Source organism: Urocampus carinirostris, chromosome 12 (assembly GCF_059441175.1).
Source record: "Urocampus carinirostris isolate Australia breed hairy pipefish chromosome 12, RoL_Ucar_1.0, whole genome shotgun sequence".
In the NCBI taxonomy this organism is placed as follows: Eukaryota; Metazoa; Chordata; class Actinopteri; order Syngnathiformes; family Syngnathidae; genus Urocampus; species Urocampus carinirostris.
In genome coordinates, this window is record NC_142360.1 from 7140029 (window position 1) to 7164933 (window position 24905).

At 40.9% G+C, this 24905-nt stretch overlaps 3 protein-coding genes and 1 pseudogene across 4 annotated transcripts in view; 2 read left to right on the plus strand and 2 right to left on the minus strand.

Moving 5' to 3' along the window:
- acbd6 (acyl-CoA binding domain containing 6) overlaps positions 1-14261 on the minus strand; it is a 76650-nt gene extending 62389 nt beyond the window's left edge. Inside the window, exons 1-4 of the mRNA XM_088349947.1 lie at positions 13803-14261; positions 13667-13731; positions 8275-8371; positions 480-556 (exon numbers count right to left, since the gene is read on the minus strand). Coding sequence (XP_088206073.1) covers positions 480-556; positions 8275-8371; positions 13667-13731; positions 13803-14081 — 518 coding nt within the window. The 5' untranslated portion in view covers positions 14082-14261. The remainder of the gene's footprint in view (positions 1-479; positions 557-8274; positions 8372-13666; positions 13732-13802) is intronic.
- A 1443-nt stretch (positions 14262-15704) lies between these two features.
- Positions 15705-22599, minus strand: LOC148354774 (uncharacterized). 2 transcript variants are annotated; one of them, XM_088348897.1, is made up of 3 exons: positions 22500-22599; positions 17233-17291; positions 15705-16505 (listed from the first exon to the last, which is right to left on the minus strand). In XM_088348897.1, exons 2-3 carry the CDS (start codon positions 17262-17264, stop codon positions 16061-16063), a joined length of 477 nt encoding a protein of 158 aa, XP_088205023.1. In that variant the 5' UTR covers positions 17265-17291; positions 22500-22599; the 3' UTR covers positions 15705-16060. The 2 variants fall into 2 exon arrangements, 1 of the variants encoding a protein (XP_088205023.1); XR_015852174.1 differs by lacking the exon at positions 22500-22599 and having other exon boundaries at positions 16614-17485.
- On the plus strand, positions 16892-17029 carry LOC148354775 (U2 spliceosomal RNA; annotated as a pseudogene).
- The window catches only part of xpr1a (xenotropic and polytropic retrovirus receptor 1a), a 108390-nt gene continuing 103861 nt past the window's right edge, over positions 20377-24905 (plus strand). The window contains exon 1 of the mRNA XM_088348896.1: positions 20377-20972. Within this exon, the coding sequence (XP_088205022.1) occupies positions 20904-20972 (69 nt within the window). The 5' untranslated portion in view covers positions 20377-20903. The remainder of the gene's footprint in view (positions 20973-24905) is intronic.

A 24905-nucleotide genomic window follows, 5' to 3' on the forward strand; every position in this document is an offset into this window, starting at 1 on the left:
ATGCAATCAGGGATATTGGATTGCAGCTGCATGAGTACATTTCACTTTTTGGTCGACAGAGCAGCCAGGCCTGACAAAAGTGTGCTTTGCTGGCTCACATGAATATACGATTGTGGATAATGGATTGCAACTGCACAAGTGAAATTAATTTTACTGATAATACAGTAATGGCAAAAAAGAGCTGCTAGGCCCAACAATGATGTGATCTGCCAGTCCCCACTCGCAGCAATATCCTTTCTGGGATAATGGACCGCATCCGTATGAGTGCAGTTCACTTTTGGGTGGACAGAGCAGCCAAAAAGAGCTTTAAAGGCCCTATTAAAAAGGCGCTCTGATGTCTCAGGCCTGATTAATATGCGATTAGGGATAATGGATCGCGGAATAGTTTTCAACCCGTGATTCACTGATGCCACAAAGGAAAATTTACGAAGTAGCGAAGTAAAACAGTATTCGGTGTTTTGTTCTCATGATTCTACTACCTGATTGTCTCCTCTTGGTACAAAGAGCTAACCGCTGCTCCTCCGAAGCCCGTTCTCCTCTCGGCTCCTCGGTTCTCCTGTCGCATAGATCACACAAACTGGAAGTTAAATTCAAGATTCCAAAATAGGGCAGGATGATTCATTGTAACGGTTCAGAATTGGTTAAGAAATATCAAGAGGGTGCACGAATGGTTACGTTCAGCTAAATTGCATGAGTGTCACCCAGTGAGTCTCAATTATTTTCTGTCACGCAGCCCAGGGAAATCCCCTCAACACCCCAATCCCCCAAGATGGATCCTTTTCTTTTAAAATGATACAGAATATTGGTGGGTACAAAAAAAAACAATTGCTAGATATTGGTGGTAACATGTTACCTCCCTCCATGCCAAATCTACACCTTTTGGCACATTTTCGTAGAAAAAAACTCAAGTGCATTGAGCATATCAGCATTATTGGGTTGTAATGTCTAGGTGACAGCTCAAGTAATTTGGCTTCGTGCTGTCCGCTGCAAACATTTTAAACAGTGGTCTTTGCCCGTCTTTCGTATATCTCTTTACACAGTCTCTCATTGCCTGTCACCGCATCGGTGTTAAATATTTTTTCATGGGGTCACTTGAGGGTCTACTCCACTTCGTGTCAACAATTCATACTCAATGCTTATCTTGGATAGTTGGTTGGATCCCTTAACCACTAGGATCGTCGGGGCACCATTTCCTGTGGTGCGTCTTGGGCAAGTACTTTTGGCATGAAAGCGAAGGAGGTGACTACTGCTTAATGCACTGCGTGGAGGCTAAATGGAAACAAAACACCCATGAGGACGCCACTGCACCCTAGTGTAGTGGAGGTGCAATTGCACTTTATACTGGGAAAGTTAAAAAAAAAGTTTCCTGAAGTCAAAGGCGCCCACACATCCCTTGATCGAGCCTTGCGCCACTATTTTTGGAACCACTGCTGTAACCAATCAAGAATAGCGATGATTATTACCAATAAGGAGACGATTAAAGCAAAGAAATCTTCAAAGGGCATGACAATACTTGCAAGTGGAGGTTTGATTATCAGTTTTAAATTTGAATCAGCTGTCTTCTCTCCTTCTGCATCCACCTGCTACTCCACTTCACCAACTCAAGTCACATCACTCCCAAAGTAAATACATTTCATTTATATTCATTCATAATGTAATTCTATCATATCCGCAGTAGGTATATTACACATAACTAATACTTAACATTTACAATTTTTTTGTTTTTATCTGAGCTAACAGGGGTTTGGAGCTAAATACCATAGGTTTCCATCCCCCTCTATATGACGAATTCACTTTACAAAGCCCACTTCAGACTGGATGAATTTTGTGTCCCGGGGGTCTATTGTATGTGAGCAATTAGGTACATTTTTCCAAGGTTTGAACAAGAAAGAACTTATCAGTTTAAACAAGAAAAAAAAAGTATGATGCATAGGTCCTCACAAAAATGAGGCGTATGCACAAAGGTTGTAATCCAATAATTTGGCCTGGAGGAAGGCTTGTATTATCTTCATAATGAAATTCCTCTTTCATTTTTTTCTTTGTTACGAATTTGTTGTGCCTCCCTAAACTTGACATACAAAACAGCCCTCACAAATCTAATTTTACGAAAATTGGGAAAACGTGAGGGAGAAACACGACAAGTGAAAGAACACCGTACGCCTTTTTTTGGGACAAAGTAATCCACTTGTGAAACAGAATATTCGCTGATGCGCCGTCCCCTCCTGCGTGATCTAATATAAACCCGCCGTGTCCCCAACAATCGCGATGGGAACAAAGGGGGACTTCTAGCTAATATTCTCGGCGGTTTCTCGGACTATTCCGAAATGCTGCGGTAATACAATCAACTTCTTTACAGGTTCTTGCGCTTACAGGCAGCGCTCTTGATACTCCGGGGAGAAAAGAATGTGTCGAGCGTGGTCATGAGCTTTGGTGTGATGTTGTGATGTTCACAGTGACAAAGGAGGCTTTTATGACCCCCAAAACAAATACAATTATTTTTTGCTTGTTTTCCTTAAGGAAGTGGTCTCCAACATGGTCCCCCCTAAAGACAGCTGAAGTGCCCACAGACCTGTTCTGAAAATAGCTCACCAGTGCTAGGTCTTTGTGATTTTCTTGTAAAATAGACTTTTAGTGGTTGAATGAGTCTATTTAACCCTACTTCCAATAATTACCCTGGTAATACCATAGCAACAACATAGTAATAATATAAAGGTAATAGTCGCTAGCGTTGATTGGTTACAACAGTGGTTCTAAAAATAGTGGTGAAAGGGTCTGTCAAGGAGTGCGCGGGCACCTTTGACTTTAGGATTTTTTTTTTTAACTTCCCGGAATAAAGTGCAACGCACCTCCACTACACAAGGGCGCAGTGGCGTCCTCATTGGCAGAGTGTTTTGTTTCCATTTAGCAGTGGTCAGCACCTTCGCCTATCATGCCAAAAGTCCCCGGTTCGAGGCAGGGTGGAAACATATGTTGACCTGGAGAGGGATGGGTGGCACCAGGATGTACTGTTGCCCAAGACGCACCACAGGAAATGGTGCCCTTACAACCCTAGTGGTTAAGGGATCCAACCAAATATCCAAGATAAAGTTATTATTTTTCAAATGCATATCAAACGGCGGCCCCTTGAGCTAATTAGTGACAAAAAGTAGTTCTCAGCTTGAAAAAGGTTTGGGACCCCTGCTATGCCAGTCTGTAATTCCTTTGTAACTGTCTGAAAAAGAAAGTAGGGATACATAATACCAATACCCTAGTGATGTGCGATAAAGTTGGTGTCTAGTGTGGCACCATCAGATTTACAAATAAACTATGTATTTGTGAATAGCAGGCACTCATGTATAGCGCACGCCTCTATTTTTTAAAATAAAAAACGGGTGTAAAATTTTGGGTAAAAAATTTTGTAATTGGCTGGTCCAAACTGTCCCTAGGCGTGAATGAGCAAGTGAGTTGTCTGTCCCTGTGTGCCCTGCGACTGGCTGGCAACCAGTGGGCAGGGTGTCCCCTGCTCGTAGATAGCTGGAATGGGCTCCAGCAGCCCCGCGACCCTAATGAGGAAAAGCGGTGCAGATAATGGATGGATAGATGGATTGTCATAATTTAATGTCCTTCAAAGTCTGGGTCAGCGTTGGTTGGATCCCTTAACCACACCGGTCGTAGGGGCGCCATTTCCTGTGGTTTGTCTTTGGCAAGTACAGCTTAGTTGCGCCCAACCCTCTCCAGGCCAACATATGTTTCCACTCTGTCTTTAACCGGGGACCTTTTGCGTGTCAGACGAATGTGCTATCCACTGCACTACAAAAACACAAAGTTGTTTTCCTTATAGTGCTTTTTTGCATGTATTTATATCTTTCAGGACAACTTTCTGTTTTCTTTAATGTCTAACATTAATCTCTGGTACTGTGAGTAAAAATAGTGTTATGAGATAAAATATAATGCCTTTTCGTATGTCATATGTATCACTTGTTGCGGGGATCAGTAAACTGTGGCTCTAGAGCACAGTAATATGATTCATAAGAATTGTTTTAGATCCATTCTATAATGTGAAATGTCATCCATTTTGAAACAGAAAACCAAACATTGTGAAGTTAAATAAGGAAGAACTTAACACGGAAGCAAGATAATGTATTGCATATATTTCTGATTTCATATTTCCATGATGACGGGTGAGGCACAGCCTCATCTGCCTCCCGACAGCACATCACTGCAAAACCCAATAAAATCCTACCTCTGGGGACCCATAAAGATAACTTAGATTTCTTTTTTTAATCAACTGCATGCTGTATTTATTTACATCTCAAAAAAGGTAGTGTAGGAGAGACTATAGCAGGAGTCGGGAACCTATGGCTCACCAGCCATATATGGGTCTTTTTGTGAGTATGTATGGCTCGGAGGCAAAGTACCATAAATTCCGGACTATAGAGCGCACCTGATTATAAGCCGCACCCACCACATTTTAAGAGGATGGCCGCTTTTGTTCTTACACAAGCCGCACCTGCATATAAGCCCCATGCGCCAAACATCAAAACATGTGACATAATCACAAAATTAACCCAAACCCTACTCTAAGTGCCACGATGTTTTTTTGGTTTGAACAAATTTATTGACACTAATAACAAAAAAAACAATCATGACAATCACAACAGCAATCAAGCACATTCACAATATTATGTTACAATATGATGTTATTACCAGCAAACAAGTGAGGATTTGAACAACCCCTCTCGAAAATCCTATTAGCAATCAAGCATATTCACAATTTCATTATATGACATCTTTGTTAGTGTCAATAGATTTGTCCAGGCCAAAGTTGATTGGCCTGAACAAATCCCCCGACACCAACAACAGAAAACAATTATGACCAACACAACAGCAATCAAGCATATTCACAATATTATATTCCAATATGACGTTTTTAACAGCAAACACAATGTGAGGTTTGAACAACCCCTCTCGAAAAACATATTAGCAATCAAGCATATTCACAACTTCATTATATAACATCTTTGTTAGAGTCGATAGATCCGTCCAGGCCAAAGTTGATTGTCCTTGGTCTGAACAAATCCACCGACACCAACAGCAGCAAAGACAAAAACGACAATCTCAACAGCCATCAAGCATATTCATCAATTAAACAATTTCAGAGTTATTTTCTTTTAACAGTAGTTAACCAGCGTGTAAAAGGCAATACTATTGTGCAAGGGCGTAGCTCTAACATCCCACCCTCCCAAGCAGTATTCTTACAGTCCTCTGTGTGGGTCTTCTCCCTTCTGTGTGGGTCCTCTCCCGTCTGGGTTCCACAACCCAGGCCGTTGCTGCCGGGACTCCCACAGTGTAGCTCCCGTTGCTGCCGGGACTCTCACAGTGTAGTTCCGGTTCCCCCCTCTGGGTGGGTGCAGACGAGTCTTCTTTATTGCTGCGTCCTAGCCCCGCCGCTCGCAGATTGTATGGTATCCGCAGCCATTTGTAGCACAGCCACGGGGGGGATCTGCCTGCACCTCCATAACAGCAGGTTTCTGGAGGTCCAGATGGCGTCCTTGATGGCGGCGAGAGTGAGCCAGTCCCTGGCAAAGTCGTTCTGAGACCTCATCGAACGACTCACCCCGTAAAGCACGTACTGTGCATCAGGGACCTCCCCTGCTGGCAAGTCCGGGAACTTTCCTAGTTGGTCGGCCATTGTCCACAAGACCTCGGCAGCACTGCATTCACAAAAAAGGTGCCTCACCGATTCCTGGGCGCCACAGCCAGGTCGAGGGCACGTCGAAGTTGCCGACATACCTCGGTGGTGCATTACGGCTCTGACTGGGAGAACTTCATGAGCCACCATCCATGACAAGTCTCTTAGTCTGTTTGGGAGGGCAGGATGATTCACGTTGCTCCAAACCGTTGTAGGTTCGCCAAACGCAAGCCCCCGCACAGGGCTTACTGTTGCTCGCTCTTGCACAATAGCAATAAGGGCCCTGTGGTTTTGTAAAGTGTGACATTCTTGTTTTTCCAAATCAAACTTCTTTAAAAAATCCCTAATAAAGAGATGTGTTGGTGGCAAGTCAAATGAAACTGGAATCGTTTGGTACAAGCTTTAGCTTCCGCAAATATGAGCCCATCCAAAACCGGGTCATTGCTTAACTGAACATATAGTGCGCAGTTCAAAAACCACAGCCGGCATAACAACGGAAGATGATACGGGTACTTAACATTGGTTGCAGACCTGCAGAGTCCAGGTCCCGTTAAAAGTAATCCAAGGAAAAAAAGTGTATATTTCCAAAGGTAAGGGTGGGAAAAATATATATCCACTATTGTCTGCCGTGTCCACAGTCACCTTTACCGGTGACCACTTCCCGTCATCCCGCGCGTCTGTTACGCCCCTTCTTTTTAATTGGTCAGTGCAAGACTTATCAGAATAAGTGTCCAAAATAAATACAAATAAATACATTACAAAAATATACATATCCTCATTTTCCTCCTTATAACCGACGTCATCAAAGTCGTCTTCCCCAGTATGGGCAAGAGACTTTATCATATAGACGACCTTCCACGCTCCCTTATTCATTAACACGCTAGCAACACGCTCGCAAAGTAAAGTTTGCGTGCAGTAGCTCTGTTTCCTTCTTTATCGGACTGCTCGATTGCGTTTAGCTTGTAAGCTGCGTCATGTGCCTTGAACTCGAGCGCCGCTGGCGGCTGTTAGAAAAATTACATAAATTGGCCGCATCACTGAGTAAGCCGCAGGGTTGAAAGTTTGGGAAAAAAGTAGCGGCTTATAGTCCGGAATTTACGGTATACACTGCAAATATTCTCCATGTCATTTCACATTTGTGTGAGCAAAGCCTTTTGTAGTGCACGCAAAGCCTAATCAATAAAAAAATAAATAACGGCCTGTCCAGTCTATATAGGGCACATTTTTTACTACAGTGTACAGTCAAGCTGTCATACAAGAAATGGATTTGGTTGTACATTGCTAAAGAATCCTTAACATGTACGCTTTTTAAATAATCCCTGTTCACTGTTGATACACCTTATGATGAAAATCCACAGAACAAACTATAAATACGCCAATACACAAGCAGAGCACCCAGAGCAATTTGATTGCGTAAGCAGAAGGGTTGGATGGAACTATGCACAGAGCGCAAGCACTCCCTCCTGTCTCTCGGCCTGCACTGTCTGTGCCGAAAGTAAATATGTTGGGATTTTTGTTTACAGAATTTTGTGACATTTTTCCAAAAGAACTTTTCTCGCACCTCAAAACTATTATTTATGAGAAAAACTACAGTCAAGTTGAGCCTCAACACTCTTAAATAACTGCTAGAAGGAGACAAATTTTAAGTGGTGTATTTATAGAGGACACAGACTTTGGCATTATTATTGTTTCATAGATTTGATAAAAATCATCAAATATCACACCGTAAAATAAAATGTGCTGAAGAATAAGCTTTTGTCTGGAGAGCGGATTTATCGCTTTTGTTGAATTTTGTCTCAAAATATATAGTTCCCCCTCTGAAAAATATTAAAAATATAAATATTTTGCCTTTACTGCTCTTTGAGTCAAAAGGGTTCCCGACCCCTGGACTAGAGCCTGATTTTATCAACTGCTCCAATACTAAATGTCACAAATGCCTTAGCTAAGAAATTCAGGACTAAGTCAGAAAATTTGAATATTGTGATAAAAGTTCTTTATTTACAATAATGCAATTAAAAAAAATGCCTTACATTCTGGAGTCATGAAATATTACAAGTACTTTATTGTTTGAATATTGCAGATGATGGCAAAAACGTTAACATCTCAAAATATTAAAATAACATGAAAAAATACTGGCATATGTTTTTAAATGCATGACAGAAAATAAAGAATCAATAAAATTCGTGCGTGAGACGTCTATTCTGTCATAAAGAAGCCTTTGAAATTGACGCTGCAAGACTGACCTCTAGAGGCAAATATACTTCACTGCAGTATTATTATTTTTAAGACGACTACATACATGTACAATGTGTAAAGGCCTTTGCAGAACTTGGATCGGGTTTAAAAGCAATTCAAAAATATGTGGTAGTGCAAAAGATGTTAGCGGATAGTAGCAGCAAACTAATCAATTTGTAAGACGATTTATCAGCCTTAATGTTTGTGCAAAAATGATGAGCTGATTCCTTCTAAAATAAATAAATATCTTCCCCCAAATTATCCTCACTGGTCTGTAAAGGTTTGTCACTGTGATTCCAAAGAAAAGACTTATCTTGTTTTTAGTATCAGAGCACGGTATGTGTAATTGGATTAAAAGTTATTCTTACACTCCTGCTGCCTTCAGGGTCTAGCGCGTTGACACAGGAAATGTATTCTTGCATCGCCTGCTCTGGCTCCATGTCCCCAAGCTGCTTCCAGGCTTGCCTGAATAATGGAAAAATATATTATATTTAAAATCGACTAAATTATCTACCATAGTTGTTGCTTAATAATGCAGCCTTGTTGTGTTGAAAATGATCTGTTCAGCTGGCGCTACAGCTAAATAATTTTGGAAAATGATACATACAGTATACACACACACACACATATATACATATATATATATATATATATATATATATATATATATATATATATATATATATATATATTTGATTTATTATTTCTATTATTATTGTTTTTACTATCATAAGACATAAATGTTACTATGGATTTTATTCCAAATGGAAAATAAAAGTTAAATACTGTATTGTCTATTCAAATATTACACTAGGTTTCTTCCAACTCTACATTGGTCTTTTTGACAGAATAATTGCGTGAACAAATACATAAAAAACAACTAAAAGACATTTTCAAACACATTTCACAAACCACCCGCAAAAAGTGAAAATCCGCGAAGTAGCGTCACACCTCTATAAAAGCCCCGAAAAGGTTAAACTCACCTTAAGTTGATGTCATTACTGACTCAGAGTTGTTAGGCTAGCCATTAGCTATAGGCCGGACCAGCAGCACCGCTTTTGCCTTCTCACAGGCGCTGCCGGAGTTGCTTTCAAAACCCAATAATAAACCACGAAGGTGGTGATCACAATTTTGTTGAGCTTTCTGACTTTCCTCAGAGTCCAGAGTATCTCAAGTCAAGTCATGTTTATTTGTAAGGCCCTTTATCACAAGGAGTTTCAAAGGGCTGCACAGACCACAGATTATTGCAAACTACAGACTATTATTACACCATCTCCTGATCTAAAAGTGGGTTTTGTGTGTGTGACTATGTACTCAATTGTAATAGGCTGGTCAAGCTGTCAGTCATACAGCAGGATGGGTGCAAAAGTCCATGTGTCCCCCAAAACAAACTGCAAAGCACGGCGACAGCTAGTATTTTACCAGCTCGTTACATTGAAAACAAATTCATCAATTAAATTGGACTCTTAGTAGTCATAAAAGTCCAAAGAAATGCTGAACACCACTTGGTGATCCGTAGATTGTTATCAGGTCAGGGAAGTGACTGAAGCAGCGTCAGGAGAGAAAGCAATAGCGGTGCAGGCAGGTCCGGTGCCCTTTTCCGACTCCTCTGCAGATTCCTCCCCCCCTCGCGTGAACGCGCATTCTGCTATTCTGCTGCGCTTCCAACAAAAGCGATCCTATTCTATATAAAACGCTTATTAAAACAATAAAGCGAGCTAATTATAACAATTGGGAGATCCTAGTCTATATAACGCGTTTATTTAAACAATAAAGCGCGATATAACGCGTTTATTTAAACAATAAAGCGCGAAGCGCGATCGTATTCTACAAATTGCGTTTGTTAACGCGGATGCAAAAGTCACCAATGTCAATGTACGCTTCCGACAAAAGCGATCGTATTCTGTATAATACGCTTTTTAAAAAAATAAAGTGAGCTAATTATAACAATTGGGAGATCCTAGTCTATATAATGCGTTTATTTAAACAATAAAGTACGATCGTATTCTACAAATTGCGTTTGTTAACGCGGATGCAAAAGTCACCAATGTCAATGTACGCTTCCGACAAAAGCGATCGTATTCTGTATAATACGCTTTTTAAAAAAATAAAGTGAGCTAATTATAACAATTGGGAGATCCTAGTCTATATAATGCGTTTATTTAAACAATAAAGTACGATCGTATTCTACAAAATGCGTTTGTTAACGCGGATAAAAAAATCACCAACGTCAATGTACGCTATGATTTCCGCAATCACAACTAATCGTACACAAATAATATTTATTTGATTTACTATAATATCCGTATGTAATGTCTTTTTCATTGTGAATGAAACCCTGGTTGCATTGGATCCCGCGGTGTAAACAAATTGTTGTTGTTTTATTTTTCATTTAAAATCGGACTTCCCTGTCTATACTGTTTGGAAAATAAGACACGCTTTAAACCTTATTATGCTCTTTGGTTTTGGGATCCAACTACAGAGGAATACCTCCACTTTGTGATGTGTTACTGATTAGGTGTTCGACAAATCTAGTTTGTTTTTTATTACTACTATTAATAATAATAATAATAGAAATATTATGAAAAACGTCTGAAAGTTTTCAAATTCACTGTGCTGACATATTGATGCCACAGAAGGTTACTCTAGAAGTTACAAGTCTGTATCTCCAACAGAGTCTGTTTTAGCAGGGGGGGGAGGATTTGGGCAGGCAAAATGCTCCTCCCCCCCCCCTGCTAACTCCTGAATAAAAACTCCTAACGACCCCAAATTCACTGTGCTGGCTTATTAATGCCACAGAAGGTTACTCTACAAGTTACAAGTCTGTATCCCCAGCAGAGTCTGTTTTAGCAGGGGGGGAGGATTTGGGCTGGCAAAATCCTCCCCCCCCCCCTGTTATCTCCTGAATAAAAACTCTAAATGACCCCAAATTCACTGTGCAGATTTATTAATGCCAAAGAAGGTTACTCTAGAAGTTATAAGTCTATATCTCCAACAGATTCTGTTTTATTAGGTGGAAGGAGATTTTTTTTCCTGCCCAAATCCTCCCCCCCACTGTTAACTCCTGAATAAAAACTCCAAATGACCCCAAATTCACTGTGCAGACTTATTAATGCCAAAGAAGGTTACTCTAGAAGTTACAAGTCTGTAACTCCAACAGAGTCTGTTTTAGCAGGGGGGGGGGGGGGAGGATTTGGGCAGGCAAAATCCTCCCCCCACTGCTAACTCCTGAATAAAAACTCCAAATGACCTCAAATTCACTGTGCTGCCTTATTAATGCCACAAAGGGTTACTCTAGAAGTTACAAGTCTGTATCTCCAACAGAGTCTGTTTTAGCAGGTGGGGGGGGGGGGGGGATTTGGGCAGGAAAAAAAATCTCCTTCCCCCTAATAAAACAGAATCTGTTGGTAATATAGACTTATAACTTCTAGAGTAACCTTTTCTGTCTTTATTGAGTCAGCACAGTGAATTTGGGGTCATTTGGAGTTTTTATTCAGGAGTTAGCAGGGGGGGAGGATTTGGGCAGGCTTTTTGCCTGCCCAAATCCCCCCCCCCCCCTGCTAAAACAGACTCTGTTGGAGATACAGACTTGTAACTTCTAGAGTAACCTTTTTTTGGCATTAACAAATCTGCACAGTGAATTTGGGGTCATTTGGAGTTTTTATTCAGGAGTTAACAGTGGGGGGGAGGATTTGGGCAGGAAAAAAAATCTCCTTCCCCCTAATAAAACAGAATCTGTTGGAGATATAGACTTATAACTTCTAGAGTAACCTTTTGTGTCTTTATTGAGTCAGCACAGTGAATTTGGGGTCATTTGGAGTTTTTATTCAGGAGTTAGCAGGGGGGAGGATTTTGCCTGCCCAAATCCCCCCCCCCCCCTGCTAAAACAGACTCTGTTGGAGTTACAGACTTGTAACTTATAGAGTAACCTTCTGTGGCATTAATAAGTCAGCACAGTGAATTTGGGGTCGTTTGGAGTTTTTATTCAGGAGTTAGCAGGGGGGGGAGGAGGATTTTGCCTGCCCAAATCCTCCCCCCCCTGCTAAAACAGACTCTGTTGGAGATACAGACTTGTAACTTGTAGAGTAACCTTCTGTGGCAATAATAAGTCAGCACAGTGAATTTGGGGTCGTTTGGAGTTTTTATTCAGGGGATAGCAGGGAGGGGGGAGGATTTTGCCAGCCCAAATCCTCCCCCCCCTGCTAAAACAGACTCTGTTGGAGATACAGACTTGTAACTTCTAGAGTAACCTTCTGTGGCATCAATATGTCAGCAGAGTGAATTTGAAAACTTTCAGACGTTTTTCATAATATTTCTATTATTATTATTATTAATAGTAGTAATAAAAAACAAACTAGATTTGTCGAACACCTAATCAGTAACACATCACAAAGTGGAGGTATTCCTCTGTAGTTGGATCCCAAAACCAAAGAGCATAATAAGGTTTAAAGCGTGTCTTATTTTCCAAACAGTATAGACAGGGAAGTCCGATTTTAAATGAAAAATAAAACAACAACAATTTGTTTACACCGCGGGATCCAATGCAACCAGGGTTTCATTCACAATGAAAAAGACATTACATACGGATATTATAGTAAATCAAATAAATATTATTTGTGTACGATTAGTTGTGATTGCGGAAATCATAGCGTACATTGACGTTGGTGATTTTTTTATCCGCGTTAACAAACGCATTTTGTAGAATACGATCGTACTTTATTGTTTAAATAAACGCATTATATAGACTAGGATCTCCCAATTGTTATAATTAGCTCACTTTATTTTTTTAAAAAGCGTATTATACAGAATACGATCGCTTTTGTCGGAAGCGTACATTGACATTGGTGACTTTTGCATCCGCGTTAACAAACGCAATTTGTAGAATACGATCGCGCTTCGCGCTTTATTGTTTAAATAAACGCGTTATATCGCGCTTTATTGTTTAAATAAACGCGTTATATAGACTAGGATCTCCCAATTGTTATAATTAGCTCGCTTTATTGTTTTAATAAGCGTTTTATATAGAATAGGATCGCTTTTGTTGGAAGCGCAGCAGAATAGCAGAATGCGCGTTCACGCGAGGGGGGGAGGAATCTGCAGAGGAGTCGGAAAAGGGCACAACACCGGCCAGGTGCGGTTAGGCTACGTAGCAACTCTAACAAGCCACCCCTGCCAAGCCTGAATCTCACCAACGTAAAATCCATTACCCATAAATCTGAGGACCTGGAGCTACAACTCGAAGGAAACTGCTGCATTTATGACTTCTGTATTTATTCATCAAAGACAGCTGTCTCAGTCTGAGAGTCACTGTTACTAGCGTGCAACTAGCCGGCACAACACCGGACGCTCTTTACATCATTTTCTTAGACTAAAAGTAGAATGCCTCCAATTTCAATTTCAATGACAAATGTGACCATTAATTCAACTGCAATTCTGTGGTTTTATTCGTAGATCGAGAGGTGTTTTTTGCCAGAATCGTATATATTACTTGTTACTGATATTTTAAAAATAAATAAGTTTCTACTTCACTGTTTTGATTAGTGTGGGACTTTTTAAGAACGCAACCCCGGCAAAAAACAATGGATTACTGTTAATGGCTAATATGGCTGGTTATGAAAGGGATTAATCGTAACTATCAAGAGAATACTGTTGTCTTTTTTCCCCTCCCAGATTCCACACGAGGTAGGAAAACAGCTGTTTACAAGAGTGCGTGGTTAAGAGAAAAAAAGAGTAGTGGAAAAAAGAAATAAAATGACATACCATTTTCTCTGTCCTTCGAAATCGAAGAAACCTGGCTTTTGTGTATTGCATTTCCCCACTTTAACCTATAACAACATTTACATTAAGTAACGATTCGAGACGATGTATGCAAGATGGTGTACGGGCCTCGATTCACCTGCTTGTACCGTGCATAAAGATACAGTAGCTGGTCCCTCCTGGTCGTTTGGACCAGAAGCCCAACTCGTTCGGCGGCGGACTCGAACTCCTGCACCAGTTCGTCCCCCTCCAGGCAGTCCCCCTCATCCATAGCGTTGTAGTCAATTTTGCCCAAACCTAAGTCCGAGTCGGAGTCCGAACCCGCTCCGCCAAGGGGTTCTCCAGTGTCAGGCCGGGCCGGGTCGGTTCCAGAACCCGTCGCAGTGTCCGGAGAGGAGGACGGTGACCTCGAAGCCATTGTTTTTTTGGGGGGTGGTCAAGTATTCAGAAAAATGCAGATTTTGTCAAATTATAATAAAATAAAAATTCTGAAAATTTGGCGGGGGGGATGTGTGAGCTGGTGTTTCGTTTAAGCACCGTGGAAATAAACAATGTTGACAGTCGGATTGATTTCCGTGTTTGGTCCGTCGTGCGTACGGTCAAGTAATAGCGCCGGCTTAAACTCAAAATTGAACTATAGTTCTGCTTTTTATGCGTACAGTACTTTTATTTGCGATTCAAGTTATTACGTTTTCCCACTATATGAATGAGAATAGAGTATGTATCTGATATATTTCTGAAAAACATACTTTTACAAAAATAATTGTTATAATAGCAATCACTCAATCCCAAACACGAACGCTCGGTACAAGTGCAATCACACGAAAAGTCCAATAGAGGCTGCTATCGATTCGGATATATTTGTTTCGAAATACTTGTAGTGCAATGACAATTGCAATAATAGGAGTAGAAATAAAACATGTACCTGTATACTGCACACAATTCTCAATACAACGACAGAATGTGACCTGCCAAGTTCTGTGGTCATGATATCGAACCTATTGTGTGGAGTTTGCATGTTCTCCCCATACTTGGGTGGGTTTCCTCTGGGCACTCCGGTTTCCTCCCACATTCCAAAAACATGCATGTCAGGTTAATTGGCCAGTCCAAATTGTCCCTAAGTGTGAATGAGCGAGCGAATGGTCTGTCCCTGTGTGCCCTGCGACTGGCTAGCAACTGGTTCAGGGTGTCCCCTGCCCACTGCCCAAAGATAACTGGGATGGTTTGAACAATTTTATTGACACTTTTAACAAGAATTAAACACATTCAGAATTTCATTATATCATATTCTAACATAATGAGGTTTGAACAATTTTTATCAACACTTTTAACAGCAATTAAACACATTCACAATTTCACCGTATCATATTCTAACAAGGTTTCTGGAGGTGAAGTGAAAGTGTGACATTCGGCCTTTGCTCTTTACACTTTACTCTCTCTCTCTCTCTCTCTCTCTCTCTCTCTATCTTTATTTCCGCCAAAGTTTTTAGTTCTTGTTTGATCGAGTCCTTCTTTCATCATAGTGCTCCCCTTTACGATGAGTCGAGGGTTGTTCATTAGAATGGCCACCCCATCGTCACGGTCCTCACCCAAGCCACTCCACAATGAAGGGCACGGCCAAATCTCTTCCCACTGGGCTCCAGAACCCCCGCGACCCTACTGAGGATAAGCGGTGCAGATAATGGATGGATGGATATTATACGTAACAGATTAGCGATTAGAGTGAAAAAAGGCAAGAACAGATTAATCTAACAAAAAACGTGTTTTTAGAAAAAAATCAAACCAAATTTGTTATACAGTGTAAACAATTCTATAAGTTGACATGTATGTGATATGCTTAACAGTTTTCTGTTGCTTCTTAAGAATTATTAAAACGTTATTGGCTGCTCTCTGCCCAGTCTGGAGGACATTATTAAAGACTGCTCTCACCCAGGCCACCACCTCTTTGATATGTTGCGATGTGGTAGGCGCTAAAGTTCCCTTGAAACAAGGACAAAAAGGCCTGGAGTGTCAGGGGCCAGGAATGGAGACGGGAACCCAATTGCGTTAGTTTCTTAGTTTTATTGAAAGAGGGTGAGAGTAAGGCTTGCTTGATTGCTTGATCCGAGGACTGACAGAGAGCGGGAGTGAGCAAGGCGGGAGTGACACTTCCGTGTCGGAAGAAGACACGGAAGGGCAAGTCACTTGACCAGGGCTGGAGATCAGAGGCAATGTTAAGTTCATAATAGAGGTCGTAGGCAGGCGGCGGGCAGAACAGGCGTAGCCAGGTTCAGAAACGGGTCGAAAAACGGGAATCGTACGGGAGTCAAAAACAGGGAGTCAGGTTCAGAAGGCTTGCCTTAGCGGGAGCTGAAGGTTCGAAACAATCGGACGCCAGGCAACAGGGAGTCTTGGGGTTCAAAAAGTGGCAAGGAGCCAATCAGCGACCATGGCTGTTGGCGCCACTGGGGCAGTCGCAGGTGCAGTGAACCGAGGCACCATCATCAGCATCAGGAGGTGGGCCAGAAGCAGGACCCGGAGGAGACCGAGCTGACAGGCAGGCGTCGTAGCCGGGCAGACGGATGTCGCAGATGGGTGAGCAGGCAGACGGACGTCGAGACAGGCGGGAAGGCAGGCGGACGGACGGACTTCGAGACAGGCGGGAAGGCAGGCTGGCAGACGAAGCAACAGGCGGGCAGGCGGACGAAGCTTCAGGAGAGCCGGGCTGGTGAGCAGGATAGCCGGGCTGGCGGGCAGGAGAGCTGGGCTGGCGAGCAGGTGGGCCGGAGTGGCGAGCAGGCGGGCCGGACTGACGAACCGGCAAGCTGATGGGAACCTCAGATCAGGCGTTGCGGGAGGAGACCTGGAAAGGATAGGATGAGAGGTGGTGTGAAAACAGGTTCGTTGGCATTCAGCCCCCCCACTCCAGGACTGCCCCAGTCCGCCAGTCCAAGCGAGGGTTGTACTTAACCAGCCACGGTTGTCCCAAGACGGGCGGTTGACGGGGGGAAGGAAACAGATAGAAACTAATCCACTCGCGATGGTTCCCAGACAGTCTCATGTCCACCGGCTCTGTAATCTGTGTTGCCGTGCCCAATAGATGCCCATCCAGAGCTTGGGCAGGAACTGGGGTTGGAAGAGGAATGCCTCACAACCCCATACTCCGGGCAAAGGCCGGGGAGATACCATGCTGGTTAACTACCATGCTGGTTAACTACTGTCTTTTGGTGACTTTGATGTGCTAGGTCCTTAGCTTGGCCCTTTTGTGTACTTTCTATGAAGTCACCATCTTTGATTTTTGCATTTCGGAGATGGAATATGAGCTTGCTCTGTCCACTCCACGCATCGGCCCGGTATTGCAGTACCTCCGGGAACGGTGCATTCGCAATGATCGCAGCATGGCTTTAGGACTAGGACCTTAGCTTGGCCTTTTGGCTGAGAGTAAGTGTCCCGGCTCCTAGGCTTTGTAGCGTATTATGAACTGACCGATAACGGATAATGGATAATGAATAACGAAGATAGATCAATAACCCTTAAAAACCCCAAAACCCCCACTCCGGGCAAAGGCCGTGTCCAGGATGTTGACCTACGCGCCCGAGTCCACAAGGGCTGACAGGGACATGGTTGAAGGTGCACCTGGAGCCTTGGCCTTTCGGTCGGGGAGATCGGCAATAGAAAAACGCCAATCATATCAAATACATGTCATGTTTATTTTTTTGTGACGCCCTTAATCACAAGGAGTCTCGAAAGGCTGCACAGACTATTATTGCAAACCACAGACCATTATTACACCATGTTCCCCTATATTTTATAAGTTTGTCGTAAATTTCAAACTGTGTACACCGTACAAATCTCTCAACATGCACAGTAATGTGATTGATGTTGTCAAGCTGTGGTTTTAATGTTTAAAAGATCGTGGCTTACTGCTAACAATATCCGCATTCTAAACTAAACTTTACCCCATACCAGCAGGTGGCACTGTTGGACTCGTCATTGCAGGACGCTTATACAAAAACTATACAAACATAATTCAGCAGGAATTCAACAAAAAACAAACAAAAGTTATTATTACACCCGTATATATATACAGGGAGTGCAGAATTATTAGGCAAGTTGTATTTTTGAGGATTAATTTTATTATTGAACAACAACCATGTTCTTAATGAACCCAAAAGTCTCATTAATATCAAAGCTGAATATTTTGGAAGTTGGAGTGGGGCTTTTTTAGTTTTAGCTATTTTAGGAGGATATCTGTGTGTGCAGGTGACTATTACTGTGCATAATTATTAGGCAACTTAACAAAAAACAAATGTATACCCATTTCAATTATTTATTTTCATCAGGGAAACCAATATAACAGCTCAACATTCACAAATATACATTTCTGACATTCAAAAACAAAACAAAAACAAATCAGTGACCAATATAGCCAACCTTCTTTGCAAGGACACTCAAAAGCCTGCCATCCATGGATTCTGTCAGTGCTTTGATCTGTTCACGATCAACATTGCGTGCAGCAGCAACCACAGCCTCCCAGACACTGTTCAGAGAGGTGTACTGTTTTCCCTCCTTGTAAATCTCACATTTGATGAGGGACCACAGGTTCTCTATGGGGTTCAGATCAGGTGAACAAGGAGGCCATGTCATTAGTTTTTCTTCTTTTAGACCCTTTCTTGCCAGCCACGCTGTGGAGTACTTGGATGCGTGTGATGGAGCGTTGTCCTGCATGAAAATCATGTTTTTCTTGAAGGATGCGGACTTCTTCCTGTACCACTGCTTGAAGAAGGTGTCTTCCAGAAACTGGCAGTAGGACTGGGAGTTGAGCTTGAGTCCATCCTCAACCCGAAAAGGCCCCACAAGCTCATCTTTGATGATACCAGCCCATACCAGTACCCCACCTCCACCTTGCTGGCGTCTGAGGCGGACTGGAGCTCTCTGCCCTTTACCGATCCAGCCACGGGCCCATCCATCTGGCCCATCAAGACTCACTCTCATTTCATCAGTCCATAAAACCTTAGAAAAATCCGTCTTGAGATTTTTCTTGGCCCAGTCTTGACGTTTCAGCTTGTGTGTCTTGTTCAGTGGTGGTCGTTTTTCAGCCTTTCTTACCTTGGCCATGTCTCTGAGTATTGCACACCTTGTGCTTTTGGGCACTCCAGTGATGTTGCAGCTCTGAAATATGGCAAAACTGGTGGCAAGTGGCATCTTGGCAGTTGTACGCTTGACTTTTCTCAGTTCACGGGCAGTTATTTTGCGCCTTGGTTTTTCTACACGCTTCTTGCGACCCTGTTGACTATTTTGAATGTAACGCTTGATTGTTCGATGATCACGCTTCAGAAGCTTGGCAATTTTAAGAGTGCTGCATCCCTCTGCAAGATATCTCACTATTTTTGACTTTTCAGAGCCTGTCAAGTCCCTCTTATGACCCATTTTGCCAAAGGAAAGGAAGTTGCCTAATAATTATGCACACCTGATATAGGGTGTTGATGTCATTAGACCACACCCCTTCTCATTACAGAGATGCACATCACCTGATATGCTTAATTGGTAGTAGGCTTTCGAGCCTATACAGCTTGGAGTAAGACAACATGCATAAAGAGGATGATGTGGTCAAAATACTCATTTGCCTAATAATTCTGCACATATATGCGGAGTTTGTATACTGGACTGGATGATGAGGTTTTTATTACGGTTGCTGCAGATGAAATGAGTCACAACATTAGCTTCTCTGCTGGCTTTGATGTCTTTGATCTCTACAAGGGGCATTAACAATTTAGCAAAACAGAAACAAAACGAAAATAAATCCAAACAGCTTGACAACATCAATCACATTACTGTGCATGTTGAGAGATTTGTCAGCTGTGGTAATAATGTTTAAAATTAACTTCTTTTGTGGAGCACCAAAAGATGTCTCTTACCGTTGGCAGCGCTCTCTGTGGACTGCCAACAAACCCCGCCTCTCGGTCACATGTCAGAAGCCAAAACCAAACCCTTCCCAATACCAGCTGGTGGCACTGCTGGACTCATCATTGCAAGACACTTACCAAAAACTATACACATATTTCAGCAGGAATTTCGATAAAACAAAAGTTATTATTTCACTAGTTATATATACAAGCACTTGTGCGGCACCACTGCACAAGCGCTTGTGCGGCACAGTACATGTCATGGGAACCTGTCGTGGGTTCAAATCCAGCTCCAAACTTCCTGTGCGGAGTTTGTATGTTTTCCCCGTGCTTGCGTGGGTTTCCTCCGGGCACTCCGGTTTCCTCCCACATTCCAAAAACATGCATTTCAGGTGAATTGGCCGGTCCAAATTGTCCCTAGGTGTGAATGAGCGAATGACTTGTCTGTCCCTGTGTGCCCTGCGATTGGCTGGCAACTAGTTCAGGGTGTCCCCTGCCCACTGCCTGGGGATGGCTGGGATGGGCTCCAGCCCCCTGCGACCCTAATGAGGATAAGCGGTACGGCTAATGAGATGAGATGATATATATATATATATATATATATATATATATATATATATATATATATATATATATATATATATATATATATATATATATATATATATATATATATATATATATTATGATATGCTTAACGTTTTTATTAAATAGTTCATGGCCACTTGTCGCTATGCAGAGTCCATATACTTCAAAACTAACCGCCCAATTGGTCAATAGGGGAAAAAAAATACACTCTTAACCACGCCCACCTGACCGTGAATAACAAGGGCTCACGGCTCTCAGACCGGAAAACCGGAAGTCAGATTAGACGTGATCAAGTATTCCTAAAATCATTTTCAAACATGAATAATTGTTTTCCAGACAAGTTATTTCAAAGTCCAGAAACGCCGTTACTAACCTCAACGGACTAAAAGTCAAACTCGGTTCCGAACAGCGGCAGCTGACAGACTCTCTCTCTGTGTGACGTCAGGACGTCACCGATGGCGGACCTTAAAGCAACCGACGAACGCGCACTCTCCCGGAGCAAAGTCACTCTAGAACTCCTGGCCAATTGAACCAGAACCTCCCCCTTAACTCCTCTACACTAAGTTCAATACTATGCGGGACGGGCCAGGACCCCGAGGGGAGTGAAGCGGGGCGGCCGCATGTTGAACCAGCGAGTGGCCGGACAGCAAAGTGGCGTCGAAGCGGAGGAGAAACCCAAGAACCCGGTTCGGATTCAATAACATTTCTCGGAACCTCTCGGAACTTTCATCCCTGTTATTCTTCCCCTAACCTTCGTTCTTGCAACTATGAAATTCGCCGAGCACCTTTCGTCTCACATCACTCCGGAGTGGAGGAAACAGTATCTTCAATATGAGGTAACGTTCATCTATTTGAATTATTTTCAACCAGAAATGTCAAAATTATCGTTCTTAATATATTTCCCATGAGTTGCACTTTCTTAACCGAATGCGAAGTCATTATCATTTGATTATTAAATACAATTCTCTTTATTGTCCTTGATAACAATGTAATATACATTGTTTTCAACGAGAATTGACCTGGCAATCCACTTTAAACATGTAAAAGTAGACATAAAAAACATTAAACAGTATTGGAGTAGCTACAACATTTAAAAGGTAGTTCTTGTAGAATGATTCAGGTTGCAAGTGCATGGAATTGAATGGTCTTTATTGTAATTTTACAGTGGTACAACATGATTAGAGGGTTTCTTTCAGTGCACATAAAACAAATTAAAATGTTCAAAAGGATAAACAACCATCTATTAATCATATACTGATGATAAATATATATATATATATATATATATATATATATATATATATATATATATATATATATATATATATATATATATATATATACATAATGAGGAAAACAGTACAATGGCATTAGCAGCGAAATTGTGCAAAAATAACGAAAAAGAAATAAAATTTGAATATACATTTTTCCATGCATAGGCAATATATTTATTTGTGCTTGTTTAGGGTGGTAATGGCCCAGCAGCCTTTTTTTCCTGTCATTTGTTCATTCAGCACACAACAATTAATAGTCTTTATCTTAATAATTGATATGCTTGCACTGATCATTATAAATAATATATTGTTTTTTGGGGGGCGTAAATGTGATTTATAAATGATTTTTTAATCCATGTGACTCTTTTTAGTCTCTTAAAACAAAGACTAACAGGCTCAGGGAATTTTTTTCCCAAAGGCCATGACTGCCCTAAACAAGCACAAAATAACGGGGGGAAAAATTCTCTATATATAATACGCCTTGACTATGTATAGAAACATGTCTATTGTTATTTGATTACTTTATTACTATTATGATTATTGTTATTTTTATTATTATATTTTTTTTTTGCACAATGTTGTTGATGATATTATTGCATTATTTTCTGATGCACATGAAATTTATTCGAGTCTACAAGCACTACATCATAAATTTTACCTTATATTTTGGATACCTTGTTTTTATCCTTCAAATCTTTATAACATGTTTATCCTGGTGTCTAATCTTCTTGTAACCATTGTACACTACATTGTAGTTAATGATAATAGAGACAATCTTATTCTATTTTCAATTTTTTTTTCCATTTCATCTTCCCCAATACATGATATTTCACAGAAATTGTGCATTTCTTGAAAAATCTACACACCTACTTCCTTTGTTTGTTCCCAGACAAAATTGATGGATCCACATTTTAATCAAAGGGTGTTTAAATGTGGTTTCTTATTGCAAATAGGTTTTTTTCACCTTTTATTGAGAATAATTTTATTACCTTCCCCTATTTTGTCCGTCTCTACGCATTAAGAGCAAACGTGCCGTGATAGCACACTTCCATATAAGTGTGAATTATGGACAAAGAGCGCCGTACTCACCTCTTCCTCAGTGACCTAGAGGAAAATCCATTTTGCACTTATTTTATTTTGGAAATATCATCTTAGTATTGAGTTGGTTGATTGTTAAGCACAAATCGTTGCATCTTCACGCATATGTCGTAGTGCCATTGTGTGACGTACGCATGCTACGACAGGTGTGAAAATAATGTGTGATAATTAATTTTTTAAACACTACTATATAAACAAATCAACTATAATATTGAGGCTGAGTCCAATATTTTGTGGCTCTCTGTTATTTATTGTAATCTATAAAGTGAGCCACGGGACCCATGTGTGGTCACACCGTACAGCCATTTTACACCTCCGCTCTCCATTTTATCAAACAACATGAGATGGACGGCGATTGATCAATTCAGTTCATTCTTAAATTTTGATTTACCTCTCAGGTCGATCACATACAATTCATATTACTTTGTTAAAAAAATATATTTTTTTGGTAACTCATGAACTGCATATATATATATATATATATATATATATATATATATATATATATATATATATATATATATATATATATATATATATATATATATATATATACATACAGACGCTCCCCTACTTACGACCATTCGACGAACATTTTTCTTTCGGAATGTGGAAAAATATTCGTACATTGCTGTTAGATTTTGTATTGTGTGCACCTTTTTCAGAGTTTAGGACATTATTGTAGTGCTTCTTTCCGCCGCTACTGGAGTGTGGCGCTGTGAGAGGCTTTAAATGTTTCGGCCTTGTTGGGCGTTGCTTTTTTCGTTCCTTCACATTATTTCTTTTTACAAATAAACAGACCCGTACAATTATTACCGATATGGTATTTAGCACTCCCCTTTCGATTGACTCCTTTTCCATGACGATGGTCTGTTCATGATAGTTTTATTCATGTACAAAGCACTAAATTACATTAAACTTGCGTATCCCTTAACACAGTGTTTTTCAACCTTTTTTGAGCCAGAGCATGTTTTTTACATTGGAAAAATTTTGCGGCACACCACTAACCAAAAATGTTATAAAATGACACTGAACAGTATGTTTAATTACTATATAATTTATGATACCCCCAGTTTTACAGCACAGACACTTGACAATGACATAATATTTTCAGAAAATGATTCATGAATGTATTATAAAATTTTAAAAAATGACATTGGATAATTTCTCACAGCATATCTGACGATCTCTCACGGCACCCTAGTGTGCCGCGGCACAGAGGTTGAAAATCACTGCCTTAACACATATGTTCCACCTGTCTCACTCTTACCTTTACTGCTCAGGCGCGCCTGGCAGCCATTAGAAAGAAAATGCATGATTTAGCTGCATCAATGCATAAGCCGCAGGGTTGAAAGCGTGGGGGAAGAGTCTCAGCTTATAGTCCACATTTTACGGTAAGTGCTTAAACAAAATCCTTTCAAACAACAAAGTGATACAGAAGAAGTAAAACTTAGATTAAAAACAATGCAGATAACACAATGCAGATAACACAAGAAAATGGCTGTCATAATAAAAAAAGCTACCGGACATTCTCGCTTTACAATTTTTTACATTTAGCTTTTAATGGACAGGGACACCGTATAATGGGAAACTGGTGATGACCTTGGTGCGGTAGAAAGCGCAGTCTATTGCACTTGTTTATTCGTCAAAATAAAATAATGATAGTAAAATTAAACTCGCTGTACATAGCGCAGTGCCAGTCAATGGACTTTGAAGACAAATGGACTGAATGACAAACACAAAATAGGTGTTAACAAATTACGACTACTTAACTGTAACAAGTTAGTTCTGTAGTGCTAGCATGTAGACAAAAGCCAAAGTCTGCCTAGCAACTAACATAAACATAAAAACATGGAAGAATGACACACGAACTTTTTTGTTGGTTAAAAATTAGCTGAACTCCCGTTTTGACCTCAATCTACTTTCTTTTAATTTGCAAAATGAAAACTAAACAGCCGTGATGTGCGCAAACTCCTCCCCGGAAGGAAGGACTGCTTCACATGGCTTGCCTAACCTTAGACATCATCTTATCACACCATTGTTGTTATCTGAGCTTCTGAGCCTTTTCAATTTTTTGTAATCTTTTGGATGAAAATTCAGTGCGTTCCTTTTAAACGTGTATATATATATATATATATATATATATATATATATAAAACGTATATATGTACATGGGGACACATATATGGGGACATATTGTGGATTGTTTATGTAGAAAGGTCACTGGCTTTTGTGTTTATCCTTTAAATGGCTTTTTCTATATGTTCTTATCGCAAGCGTCACCTGCATCACATCTGGCAATATGCTGCATAAGCACATTTTCAATTTCCATACAGGAAGCAAACAATGCAAAAACGCGAAGAGTATAAACATAGATTCTAATCCGTAGTCTATTCC

Excerpts from the sequence above, each read along its gene's own strand:
- LOC148354774 (XM_088348897.1), bottom strand. The coding sequence starts at position 17,264 with ATGTCCCTGTCAGCCCTTGTGGACTCGGGCGC. Across the intron at positions 16,506-17,232 it reads GCCCTTGTGGACTCGGGCGC|GTCTCCTCCCGCAACGCCTG; the intron begins GTAGGTCAACAT and ends TATCCTTTCCAG.